Here is a 13,008-nt window from a genome sequence, read left to right on the forward strand (position 1 = left end):
GTGAGGACCCCACAGGGTGGGAGCTACAGCTGAGGAGGAGAGGATCGGGGGGCCCGGAGAGCAGCGATGCAGGGAGGAACCCCACCAACAAAGACCATCAAGCATGTCCTATGTGCTGGAGACTGATTGGGGGATCTCATTAGGAGTCGATGTGTTCAGTCTTCACGGCTCTCTTGTGAAATAGGATCTGTTGCCATCTCCACTTTACAGCTGAGGAAGGGGAGGCACAGAGAGGTGACTTCCCCTAGACACATAGCTGGTGGAGCGGCAGAGCCATCGTTCCATATCCAGGCCGTTGGGGCCTGGAGGCCACATGTTTAACTTTCTCATTTGACTGGTTCTTGCAAGTTGAAACTAAAGGGAGACATGGAGAACATTCTTACTGGGGACTCTGCAAGGGCACCTTAGGTGGGGGCCAGGCACTCCAGGGGTGGAGCAGGGGATAGGGTGTTTGAGAGTTGGGACAGTGGGGTAGTGGTGGCTGGGACTCATAGCAGCTTTGATTTCCACTCGGAGCATCTGGGGCCTCTGTTTGCATCCAAGTACAGGGCGTTGCCTGGGGGACTGGGAGGAAGGTTCACCCAGGCAGCTCCACCCCACAAACAAAACTTAGCCCTGCCCATGAGATGCCCACGGTCCAATGGAAACGGAATTACAGCCCTCTGGGAGGGCTGACCAGCCCTGCGGGGAAGTCAGGACGGTGACAGGCTTTGCAGGGGTCGGGAGAGGGGGCTGGTGGTCTTGGGAGGCTGTCCAAGGAAGGCGACATTGAGGCCAGAACATGATTTGGGGGTTTGGCGGGGTAAGACAGGGCTGACTGGAGTCCTTGGCCTGCTGGGGGGTGGGTCACTCCACAAGCTTGAAAAATCTGAAAAATCTGGCCCAGGGGAGGGTTTGTTGGGCAGGGGGCAGAGAGGGACAAAGGACATCAGTACCCATGTGCATCCAAGGGACTCTCCCCACGCAGGGGACCGGCACTAGCACCGTGGCCTCCTCCGCATCCAGGCACCACCGGCTTATGGAGAAGGGAATGACAACCCGGTCGGTGGCAACTGGGGATGGCAAAGACGCCCTGAAGGGCACGCGTTTTTATGTAATCGACTTTGGCACCTGGGGTCTGGGGGTGGCGCTCCAAGGGCAGCGCCGAGGAAGGACAGCGTACCCACGTTATTTCCTTGCAAATAGCAGGGGACGGCAAAGAGAAATAAGTTAGGCAAGTCCTGGGAGCCTTAAAGAGCAGGGAGGCTCGCCGGTGGCCTTTCCCCAGTTCGCGCTGGGGCGACCTCGAGCCCTGCTCTCTGTCCTCACTCCAGGGCTGGCCCCTGACCGGGGGGTGAGGGTGAACGTGCAGCTCTCCCTTCGGGATTGCTCGCTGGGTGACCTTGGACCAGCCGCTCGCCCTCTCTGGGCCTCGGTTGACCGGTCTCTGAGAGTGGCGATGTTGTAACAGCAGCGCGGGGCGCCCCCCAGGACTGGAGGAGAGAGCGGGGGCCGGCGAAAGGCGCCCAGGACGTCCCCTCCCTGCGGGCTGTTAGCGCGGCCGGAGCGGCCCCATCCGGCGGCGGCGGCGGCGGCTGCGGCTGCGGCGGCAGCAGCGGCGGAGCAGTGGGGCGCGGAGCCCGGGGCGCGGGGAGGGGGCTCAGCGCGCAGGCGCAGCGTGCGGGGCTGGCGGGGCGGGGCGGGGCCGGCGGGGGGGCGGGACCGGGCGCTCGGCGCGGCGGCTCAGAGAGCGCGGGGCGGCGCGCGGCGTGCGGGTCGCGGCTGAGCTGGGCGCCGGCGCCGGCGGCTGGCGGGGCTCGCCCAGGGCTGTCTGAAGCTCGCCGAGCGCGCCGCCCGCCCGAGGGCCCTCCTGATCGCGCCCACCCGCGCCTGCTTCCCCTGCGCCCAGTGCGGGAGCGCGGGGCCGCGTCCGGGAAGAGCGGCCGCCAGCGCGGGGCACTAGGCGGGCGGCCACCCCCGGGGACCGGGACTGCGCGGCCGGTTCCCGCCCCGTGCCGCCGCCGCCGGGCCGAGTGCCCGGCTTGGCTCGGCCGCGGCGTCCGGCCCGGGTTCCGCGGCGCGGTCGGGGTTTGCGGGGCCGTTGCTACCCGCCCGCCTCGAGTCCGCGTCCCGGGCCCGGGCGGCCGGCGAGCATGGAGGAGAAGTACCTGCCTGAGCTGATGGCGGAGAAGGACTCCCTGGACCCCTCCTTCACACACGCTCTGCGGCTGGTGAACCAAGGTGAGGGCGTGCGCCGCTGGCCCATAAATGTCGCCCGCGGCCCTTGGGGGCCGGGGGAGTGGCGTCCCGGGGGCTCGGGAACAGGGGAGGGTCGGGACCAAGCAGGAATGTGGGGGCTTGAGGGGCTGGCTGGAAATAGACCTCGGAGAGATCTGGGGTGCCCAGGTAGCAATCTGGGGGCATTTTGGTGGGGAGCTGGGAGAATATGGGACACCTGGGGGAAGCCCGAGATGTGAATTTGGGAGACTTAGGAAGAAAAGAGAAGGCTGGGCGTTCGGATGAGACTTGAAGGCAATTCTTGGGGACTCGGAGGATACCCAGGGGAAACTTATGGGTGGGGGACGGAGAACATCTGGGAGCTGTGCTGGGGTGGGGGGTTGAATTTTGTCTTTGGAAGAGGAGAGTGAGGGGGGCTCGGGGAACTCGTGTTGTTCGGTTTGCCTAAGGAACTGGAGAAACAACTGGAGGAAAATGGAAGGATTTGAGGGGATCAGATGCAGAAGAGGTGAAGGGAACAGGTGCTTGGATTGTTAGCGAAGTTTGAGGACCTTGGAGGAGCTTTGGGGGCAGACCCCAAGCATTTTAGAGAAGGACCCATTGGTTCGAGGGGCAGAGCCCAGTTTCTTGTCTCATCCCTGTTATTTCTCCCAGGTCTAGGCTCTAGTAGCCCTGGTGGGGGATTGGGGGGATGGCAGCCTGCCTTCCCTGGGGGTGAGCGAGTCCGGACAAGCCCTGCTTGAGGCTGGCTCGTGGAGGGGGCAGGCGGGGGGAAGAGGCCGGGCCAAGAGTCCCCCTCAGCTCTCCTGTCCTGATTTTGGGAAGAGCTGGCTAGGTGACCCTCCCTGGTGGCTGACTCAGAACACTGGCCAAGGAGTCTTAGCTGCCGGTGCCATTTTAGCGCTACTCTAGCTAACTCAGGGTGCGAGCCTCCGGGGAGGCACAGGACACAGGTACAGGGGCTGACAGAGGGGTGCCCACCCGGGACGACATTCCCTGGCTCGTTCCTCCAGCGCCCGAGGACCCTGCCGGGATGGAAGGTAAATGAAGTCTTCCTTCCCTGGAGCAGTTCTCCGCTCCTCCTGAAGATGTGTTTCAGATAAGACGGGTTTGGGGGCCGGTGGTCTGCTTTCCCTCAGGGGACGGCAGGCGCCTTATCCCGTCAGGTCTGTTCCCTTTGGCGTGGATCACTCTGCAGCGACAGTCTGTAGTTCCCGAGATGAATCCGGTTTGCTGGTCTCAGCGCTGGCCCTGGCTCTTCCATTGTTGAAAGTGAAAGATGAGCAGATGTAGTCTATTTGTATACAGATATCTGCATTTTAAAACAGTGACCTCCGGTGTTTGCCTAATGCAGCCGGTTCTTCGGAGCGGAGTGCCTGGTGACTGATGGTGGCCGCGGCGGAGGGAGACTCCCTGTCTCCTAGAACTGAAGCGCATTTGAATTGTTCAACAGGAATCGGTGTGCCGCGCGTTGCCCTGCCCTGGTCCTTGGAGGCACATTTCGCCGTCTTTGATCAGGAGGGCTTGGGAGAAAGTAATAGGCACGCATTCTTAAATGAGGGGAATGGAGTCTGAGCTGGAAGCCAGGGCTCCTGGGCACAGTTCTCCATCCAGCTAGGTTCGTCCTCCTGGCCCTTGATGCCTTCCCTGCCTTTTGTCGCCTGCTGGGCTGTCAGTTCTGTGAAAGAAATGTCTCTGCACGCCGTGCGAGGGCAGGGCTGCCAGAAGTGCTCTGGACTGTGGAGCCAAGTGAATTATTCTGACTAGAGAAGCTGAGTCGTGGTTATGTTGTACTCAGTTAAGGAAACTGTTTAACTGAAAGTTTAATGAGTTATTTTAAAAGTCAGGATTATTTTTCTGTGCCGTGTTGCCATCCTCCTGTGTTGCTAAATACATTCAAAGTTCTTTTGGTTTCTGTGTTTTTACTACTGCTCATGGCTTCCAGTTACTTGAATCAGGTATTGGACAGTGTGGCTGTTTAGTGGGTTTTTTTTTTTTTAAAGTTAAACCTGATTACCTTAATTTCCCATTAAAAATGTAATTCTTGGAAGAAGTACATTCTCACATTGAACAGTTATGTGAGGGAAGCAAAGAGCTACTCATATGCTCTTATTACTGTTAATTTAGATTACTTCAGACTAAAAGGTTTTTCCCTTAAATCACAGGCTGATATCCAGAAAGCAAAGCCCTGTCGTTTAAAATATTAATTATGCTGTTATGTAACTGCAAAATTACGCGTGCATTTCTAAAAATGTCTTGAGTTTGAATTGGAATGGTTATTAGCAAGCTTTGATTGTTGAATCTGATAATCAACTTGTTACTGGCTCGCGGGGAGCATTTTCCTCCTGCTGTAGCTCTGGTTCTGGCTCTTCTCCTCGGAAGGAAGCAGTCTTTTCAGAGGTGGTTCTGAAGCCCGATCCTGGAACCGGGGTTCTGGCTCTGAGCTGTGCCGTGACGGTGGGTCTGCGATGCACATCTTCCATCTTGGTGCTGAGTGGCACGCGCAGACCTACCTCACGGTGAGCGTGTCCAAATGCTAATGCTACCTTGGGTGTGCCCGGAACGCGCAGGTTTCCAAGCCCCCTGCCTCTTGTTCAGTCCCCACGCTCGCCCCGGTGGGTGGCTGATGTTGATTTCACCACTTTCCAGGGGAGGAGGCGGGGGACCCCACTACACCCACTTGTGGGCAGCTGAGGCGGAGTTAAGTCGAACCCCGGTCTTCTGTCTCGAAGGTCATTGTTTTTGCCACATGGGTGGAACCAACTCCTTGCACATGCTGATTTAAAATCCTGCAGAAATTGATACAGTTAGTACGCTTGCGTCCAGTTGGTTCATCATGATTTTCCAACACGTTTTCCCCTCTGTGTGTGTCCAGCGGTTCTTTGAGGGAGCAGACGCTCTCGGGAGGGCTGTCCGCCGATGCCAGCGCGCGGGCCGAGGGGCACCGGGCCCCGAAGCCGTCCCGTGACCACTGCGTCACTTCAGGAATCAGCGCTTTGTGATAATGAAGCACGTGTAAGTGAGGTGTTGGCACTTCTAAAAAATTGAGGCTTTGTCAATGCCGATCAACTTTCTAGCTGAGTTACTTTTCTTCTCCTAATCGTCAAGTAAAAACTTGAGCTGGGACGACCTCAAGACACAGGCTCCTGAGCTGACGCAGGTCGGCGTTCCCACCTTTACTGTTTCATGCCGGGCCTTAGGGACGGACTTTATCTTCCCTCAGGATGACCGGCTCTCCTCCCCCAACCTCCCTCCCCCTGCCAGCCTCCAAATAGTGAATACTTTCTTTTCCTAACCAGAAGTAATAAGTAATGTTTAGTTGATGTAAAACCAAATCAAAGAACATAGGCTTTGCTATTTTCTCCCCGTCTCTCCCCCCACCCCCGCCCTCTCATATACACAGGTGCCTCTACATTGAATTGACATTGCAGCTTCTTGCCAAGGAGGTTAATTGGAGATGAAAGTACTGTTCCATATTTTATATTATATTTGCTAGTAGGGGATGTGCTGACTCCTACTAAAAACCATCTTCAGAAATGTCTTACGCATTATAATTTAATCCAGCTCTTGGTATGGCTTTGGATGGTTTTCAACACAAGCCAAGCAACCATTAAATAAGATTACATAACCCTGTATTTTTAATTATCGGATATCATGTATGGATTGGTGGCTGGTCCCCTGCCAAGTTCTGTGTAGTGGGCCGTGACAACAGGGAGTGGAACAAAGGAGCCAGGATTAGGGCGGACTCCTTGGGTCCAGATTGACAGAGTTCTTTGTCAGTATTTTAAAGTAAACATGCGGTTGCGTTGCTTTTTCCAGTGTTGGGACTCAGGAGTACTCAGGGTCTCTGCGAGGGGGGACAGTGTGTGAGGGGGGCCGTCGCGTTGCCCAGTGTGCGTCTCTGTGCAACAAAGCCCAGTGGTGAAAGTTTAATTTTTGCGGGCCCCTTTGGAACGTACTTTTGATTTGCTTGAATGGTGTGAGATGGGTCAAGTAAGCAAGGAGGAGGAGAATGAAAACTGCAAAACGCCATTTAGGGGGGGCGCTTCCTGCGGTCGCGTGAGGCTCTCTCGCCCAGACGGCAGGGCGGTTCTTTCGGGTTCAGTTGTACAGGGAATGAATGGCATGACTCACAATTTTTAGCGAACCCGGGCCCGAATTGTCTTTAGTGTGTCCCCATTCACAGTGAGCCGGCGATGATGAGGTACAGTGTCTCAGTCCCCGGACTTCAGTACCAAGTTTTCTGAGGCTTGGCCCTCCCCGGGGCCAAGGGAAAGAGGCTGCCTCCGCACGGCAGAACCTCGCGTGCTCGCGGGCGTGAGTTCGAGGGCAAGTTTTAAGTTTACAGACACCGTTTGCTGCCCTAAGGAATGTTTTCCTAGTCATTCAACTGGGTTTTTTTTTTTTTTTTATTTTTTGGTGTTTTTTTTTGGTAATATTTAGTGACCGGATGGTTTAGATTTAAGTGAGGCAGCCGAGGAACATTTTAGAGCACTTCTCAGTGTGTGTGACGTTCATACTGGTAACAGCACAGCTACGTCGAGGTTATTAACCCCGTTTTTCAGTTGTGGAAGCCAAGACACCGAAAACTACCCAAGGTGACATTCTTAGAAAATGTGTGAGTGAAGGTTCAAGCTTTGCTCTCCTTCTTTGTTCAAGCCTATTGCTCTTTCATCACACCACGCGGACCTTGGAGGTTTCAAGGTCATGCTGTGATGGGACAGTTAATGACAGACGGACAGACGGACAGACGGAGAGGAACCACGGGGCCTCTCACGAGCTGTTTGCTCTTTTCTCTCTCACTTGTGCTAGAACGGAAAGATAAGTGATGCAGGACCATATTTTAACACTCAATCCTTCAAATTCCCGCCCTAAGGTACCCCATGGGTCAGATTGCCCATTTTCTGGTCCCCCTAGCAGCCCGCGCTTTGCTCAGACCAGTGGCTGCTGGTTTACTCTGCCCCTGGGCTCTGGTCCTTCCCTGGGAGGGGCTGGGCTCCTGCTGCTGCATCTTCACCACCTCCCATCAAGCTGGGCCCACGCCCACTTTCCTTTCCGCAGGGTGTTTTACTGACAAAGGAAGAAGAATGAGTGTATTTGGCGTTCAGCAGTCAAGAATGAGCTTTGCCTGTTGGGAAGTTATAGCACCTGAGCTGGGGGAGGGCGGACGTCTCCCCTGGTCCCAAACACAGGGGACAGCAGGTCCTCAGTGGGGTGTGGAGCTCCCCAGGCTGGGAGCCACCCAGGCTGCAGAGTGGCCGGCTCCCTAAATGCCAACCTCAGGCTCCTTCTCGGGAGGCAGTGAGAGGATGTGGGCGGCCTGCTCTGAATCAGATGTTTATTTACTTTTGTTGATTCTCGAAGCTCTCATTTAGCCAGTGCGCCCTAATGCAATTAGCTCTCCTTCCTCAAACCCCTAGTGCAGTTACTTAGGGCAAATCAGACCAGGCATTTGGAGGCCTGTGTCACGTGCCAGATGAGCCTTCCCACCTGCTGGAGCAGCCTCCGTCTGGGGTGCCACGCAGATGCCCCCACAGGAGCAAGTGAGAGAGCGGATCCAATGCCAGTAGCAACTTGGGCATCACACGGCCCTTGATCCTGTTGTTGCCGTCCTATGGGGGGGAGTTGGAGTCGTTATATATATATATATATATTTTTTTTTTCTTTTACCAGAAAAAGAGACCGAGTGTTCTTTAGCCTCGGGGATGATGATTATAATAGAAGCGGCCAAATTCAGGCCCCTCTGGACCAGGTGCTTCCTGTGTGTTATCTCTGGTCCCCTCGTAACCTGCAAGGTGAGGGGAGGGGTCTCATCCCTGTGTTTCCCAAGGAAGGCACCCAAGGCTCAGACACGTAAAGAGATTCACCTAGTCAAGGTGCACAGCTTAAAGTAATCAGGCTGAAATTGTAACCCAGGTCTGCAGCATTTTGATAAGATAGGCTAAGAAAAGAGGGAAAAGGACAGAACTTGACATTGCTGTTTGTTTTTAAGTAAAAAGTTTCATTATAGTAGGAGCCCCTTAGGAATTTCCATTGGGGAGGATGAATTTTTAAAAGAGGTGCCCAAAAATGTGTTGCACCAGAAGGCGAGCTTGCTTTTTAATCCTGTGTTCTCCAGTGATACATTTCAGTCTTGAGTGAGCGTTCAAGGCAGGGGGTTTGAATTACGTGTCTGTCCACGGTCAAGGAGGAAGCAGGAATCCTTGCTGTATAGAAAGTTAGTAAGTGACAAAGGTCTGTCTCTCTTGGAGGAACCTCTTGGAAGCGTAGGGTTCCTGGTATTCTGATACTCTGGTTGTCACGGAAATGATGGAGAGTGTGATATCAGGGATTTATAGCCCGTTTATGGTATGTTTAGAAATTCTCTGTCTTCTAAAAATAGGCTCAGAAAAGAAAAAAAGTGTGTCAAGAACTTACAAGAACATATTCCTCCAGACAGTGTTGTTGGCTCTCTGGAGGAGAGCTGTTTGAATATACTTGGGATTACTAATACTAGTGGTTGATGTTTTCTGGGTTAGATGCTTTATGTACATTATTTCATTTAATTTCTGCAGTAGTTTTAAAAGGGTAAAGCGTTTTACCTTATCTCATGGGTGAGAAAACCAAGGGTGGGAAGGTCAAATAATTTGCCTAAGGTCAGGCAGCTGCTAAGCCAGATTCGGGTCTGCCCACCTCCAGGGCTGACCTGGGAGCCACAGGTGGAAACAGAACGCTCACCGTGGCCGGATTTGCACGCTTGGCCTCTTTGGGAAATTCCCCGTTACGGTCTTGGGTGGCCGACCTGTGAGCAGGGCAGGCTGATACCGCACTGAGGGGCGCAGACAGCGGTGTGACTACGTGGGGCAGGGACCTGGTGGCCAGTGGTGGCATTTACATGGGAAGCAGCCTTACTTAACACGGGGAGAGCCGGTGCAGAGAGGGCCCCGTGATTACGGGCCGTGACAGCCTTCTGCTTGGCACTCCCGTACAGGCTCTTTTCTGGGGTCTCCGTTCCCCCCTCTGTGTACTTGGGGACGTTCTACCTCCTTCGTATTTGTTTTAGGCATATGTGCCGACCTTAACGCGCAGTAGGTGCTTAAGAAGCACCAACTGCGCTTTTTACAGAATGGCCTGTGTCACTTTCCGGACATAAAGCCTACAATAATAATTTCATACCTAAAGCATCTGGTTTCGTTGCTTAGGGTGATTTTATGGTAGGAGGACGGTTTGGGGACTACGGATGGAGAAACCCTCTCTTTTAGGAAGCTTCTCTCACTCATCGCATGCACAGAGTCAGCGGCAGCGCCGATGGGTTTTAGGAAGCTCTTCCACTGTGCAGAACCCGAAGCTTAAATTAGCGGATGAAGCTCCCACACGTGGGTTTATGGCTGCACGTCTCAGATGCATCTGGACACTCAGCGGTCCCTCCACGAGCAGAGGACGTCTTCCTCTGCATTGTCTGCATCCGTAAGCTGTGCATTTCCATGGTTTCTCACTAGTCAGCCCCTGCTATTTTAAGGACTTGAGAAGGTATTTCTGGCGTATCGTGGCCTCTCTTCCTTGGCATGATAAAGAGCGTGAGCATGCAAGAGCACCGTTTTTGATCTCTCTTGTTGATATAAATCTTACATTAGGGGTCACTGCTGGTTCAGGCTCCCATGGAGAAAGCGTAATGGAGAGGACCAGGGACAGTTTTCATCCCTGTCGTTTTTGCTTATTCCTCTATTTCAGTATTTACGCCACTTGTATGCTTCTCTTCGTCCACTAGATGGCGCCCCGCATAGCGTGGTCGCTCCTCTTGGTCCCCTCCTCCTGTCGCTGCTCCTGAACCTGTCGGGCTTGATCAGCCCACAGGCTTGCTTGGCTTTTGATGTTCCAGTTTTGATATTAATCTTGCCTATTAGCGATATTTTAAGAGGCATGCCGCCTAAGGAGTATTTGCAGAAAGTATTGACTTGTCTTCTTCAACCCTGTGAAGGTGCCGTGTTGTTCTGCAGATGGAGAGCTAGAGGTTAGGCGGGTGGATGACTTGTTCCGGGTCATGCAGCCAGCTCTCCGTCGAGGGCGTATGGTGCCCTAAAGGGAAAATATGCCAAGGGCTTTGGACTGAAAAGCTTCTCAAGGCCAGTGTTGGGATAGCCTGACTCACGTCTACTGGCTGTTGCAGTCTGTTTATCTCCTTGGGGAAAATCACAGTCCCAACAGTTATTTGCACTGGTGTATGTAAATCAGATGCTTTGATTTGTGCAGGGGCGCAAACGCAAGCGACAAAAGCTGGTGTGGAAATTCCTGCTTCCCCTGCTTTCTGTTGTTTACTGACCTGTGTGGGCCGAGGGACCTGGTCAGTGCCCGGCTCAGAACCTGGGAGAAGTTTTGGACAAAGCCCTGATTCTGGAAATTTGTAGTTTGAGCCAGAGCTGAGAGCTGGATCGAGTCCACAGCACTCTAGAAATTATCCCAGGGTTTCTTTCATTGTACTCATTTATTCAATTACCATCTGTTGAATCTGCACGGACAAGCCGAACTGTGGGTTTGGGGCCAGCTTTCCCTCTGGGCCTGTGCTCCCTTATCTGCACGTAACAGAAAGCCTGCCGCCTGGGTTGTCCTTAGGGTGATGTGACAGTGATTTATATTTGTTTCATTTACTCTCTCTTTTTTGTTTTTTATACCTGTATGATTTATATTTGTTTACGGTTTGCTATCCATTTTTAGTGGACAGGATATGCTTGTTGAACCTAATAGGAAATTTTATTACACATTTACGTTTCTCCTCCTCGTGGGTTATCTTTGATGTCTGAATCTCAGACGTCAGGGCAGGGTATCGCCTACTGGTGATATTTTCGGGGGCTGGCTCTCCGCCTTGGGCCTCCTCCGCCTCTTGTTTTCACTGTCAGTGCCCTCAGCGAATACAGACGGAAGAAGAAAACTTAGGGAGAGCCCCACGCGCCTTTTGTTTACTGACCACGTGCAAGCCGCAGCGACCTGAAAATGCTGCAGAGATACGATGGACCCCTTGGTGAAACAGGGTAGCTAGGGACGCAGTTTGAAGCCAGTCCGACTTGAGTTCGCGTCTCGGCTTGGCCCTTGGACGCGGGAACCCCTCTCAGCCTCAGTTTCTGTGTCCGCAAAATGGCGATTAGAGCAACATGAAAGCTGGTGAGATAATGGGGAGTTTGAATGGGTCGTGTGAAGAGTTACTTAGTGTCATGCCTGGCATGCAACAGGGCAGAGGAAAGAGTGGCTGCCGCCTTTGTCACCAATGACATTGTCTTCATCATCGTCATCATCATCTTTTTTTTATCGAGGGATTAGTGATCCGGTGGGGGGGGTAGCCGTGGAGGGAGGGAGCCTATACGAGTGTGTTAAGCGCTGCTGTAGGAGAATGCATTGACTTCTCCCTGGGCTTACAGTATGTACTTGGAAACCCTGCGAACTTCGAGAAGAGTTAAAAGGACAGTGCTGAGAACCCTGTGCACCCATTTGCTGGATTCATCGGTGGTGGATTCATTGATAGTATTTCCCACATTCGCTTTGCCATTCTCTCTGTGTGTGCATTTTCATGACACATTGGGACTAAGGTGGGTGTCCACCCCGCCCCCCCCCCGCGCCCCCGAATACTTAGATGCCTTGGTGTAAATTGCCCGGGAACAAGGGCCGCCATCTCTGGTGTAACTGCGGTGACCGTCGAACGAGGGAGTTCATGGTGCCCTGGGGACTGTCACCACATGCTGACCTGCTGCGTGTTCCACCTCGTCTCCTGCAGGGTCCGCGCTCAATCCCACTCAGTCCCACTGGTGGTGATTTAAATTCGATCGCTTCATTAGTGGGGACAGTTGTCTCCATTGTGAAGTGACTCATCGCTAGTACTTTTGTGGGGAGATGCTTTGAGACCATGCACGTACTCTGTTCCTCATTACATTCTTCCTCACCAATTTTAGTTTCCATTAATGTTTCTTGCCTGAGTTAATTATGACTGCGATGGTCATAACGCAGTGCTTTTCTGAGGCAGTGTTCCATCTGCCTTCTTCGGGCGCCCTTCTACGGGGAGGGAACATTCTCATTTTTTTCTCTCCTTTGTCCCTCCCTCCGTCTGTGTAAGTCCAGCAGTTCCTCTTTAATTCAACTGGTTATGATCCTTTCACGATTATGTAAGTCAGTGCTTAACTGGTCCCAGATTTGGCCAACGGGGGCCCTTTACCCTGCCTGGCACCCGGGTCCTAGTGACAGGCTCACCCCATGCATTTTTGACTTTTTTTTTTTTTTAAACACTTTCTAACCGCTTCCTGTCCCAGGCTCACCGGTATGTGGTCTGCCCAGGCCTGGAGCCAGCCGTTCCTTCCAGGGTCCCTGGCTTGTTTAGCGCGGGATGATTCAGAAACCAGGGACGGGGCTGTGGCGTCCCATCTCCAGACCCTTGTTCCGGACGGAGCCAGGAGGTGGCCGTGTGTCAGTGGTGGGGGGCCAGTGTCTCTGTGGGCAACTCCAAGCCCAGGGCCAGCAGACGTTTTCTACGAAAGGCCAGCTAGTAAGTATTTCGTGGGCTATACCTTGTACTCAGTGGTGCTGTGGCAGCAAAATAAGCAGCCATCGGTGGTACGTGATCGAATGAGCCTGGCCGTGGTCCCACAGGCAGTGTGTGGGGTCTGCCTGTGGCTGCAACATTTATTCAAAAGACGGTGCATGCGTCCGCGGCTCACCAGCCTTCGTTAGGGCCCCGGGTCACCTCTAAGAAAGGATGCAGAGAGGGAAGTCCCTTCAGAGTTGGGGGTGGGGCGCAGGACTAGCGAAGTCTACTGGTCGGACTCCAGACGC

At 53.7% G+C, this 13,008-nt stretch overlaps 1 protein-coding gene across 6 annotated transcripts in view; it reads left to right on the plus strand.

Moving 5' to 3' along the window:
• Positions 1-2,100: 2,100 nt before the first annotated feature.
• Positions 2,101-13,008, plus strand: part of KHDRBS3 (KH RNA binding domain containing, signal transduction associated 3) — a 117,081-nt gene continuing 106,173 nt past the window's right edge. For all 6 annotated transcript variants that reach the window (XR_008530563.1, XR_008530564.1, XM_054590102.1 and 3 more), the window contains exon 1: positions 2,101-2,220. Coding sequence is in view for 4 of the 6 variants with exons in the window: in XM_054590102.1 (XP_054446077.1) it covers positions 2,133-2,220 (88 nt within the window). In the remaining 2 variants the exon portion in view is untranslated. The remainder of the gene's footprint in view (positions 2,221-13,008) is intronic.

Source organism: Pteronotus mesoamericanus, unplaced genomic scaffold (genome assembly GCF_021234165.1).
Source record: "Pteronotus mesoamericanus isolate MK-2021 breed Mesoamerican mustached bat unplaced genomic scaffold, CSHL_Meso_final scaffold_174, whole genome shotgun sequence".
Lineage (NCBI taxonomy): Eukaryota > Metazoa > Chordata > Mammalia > Chiroptera > Mormoopidae > Pteronotus > Pteronotus mesoamericanus.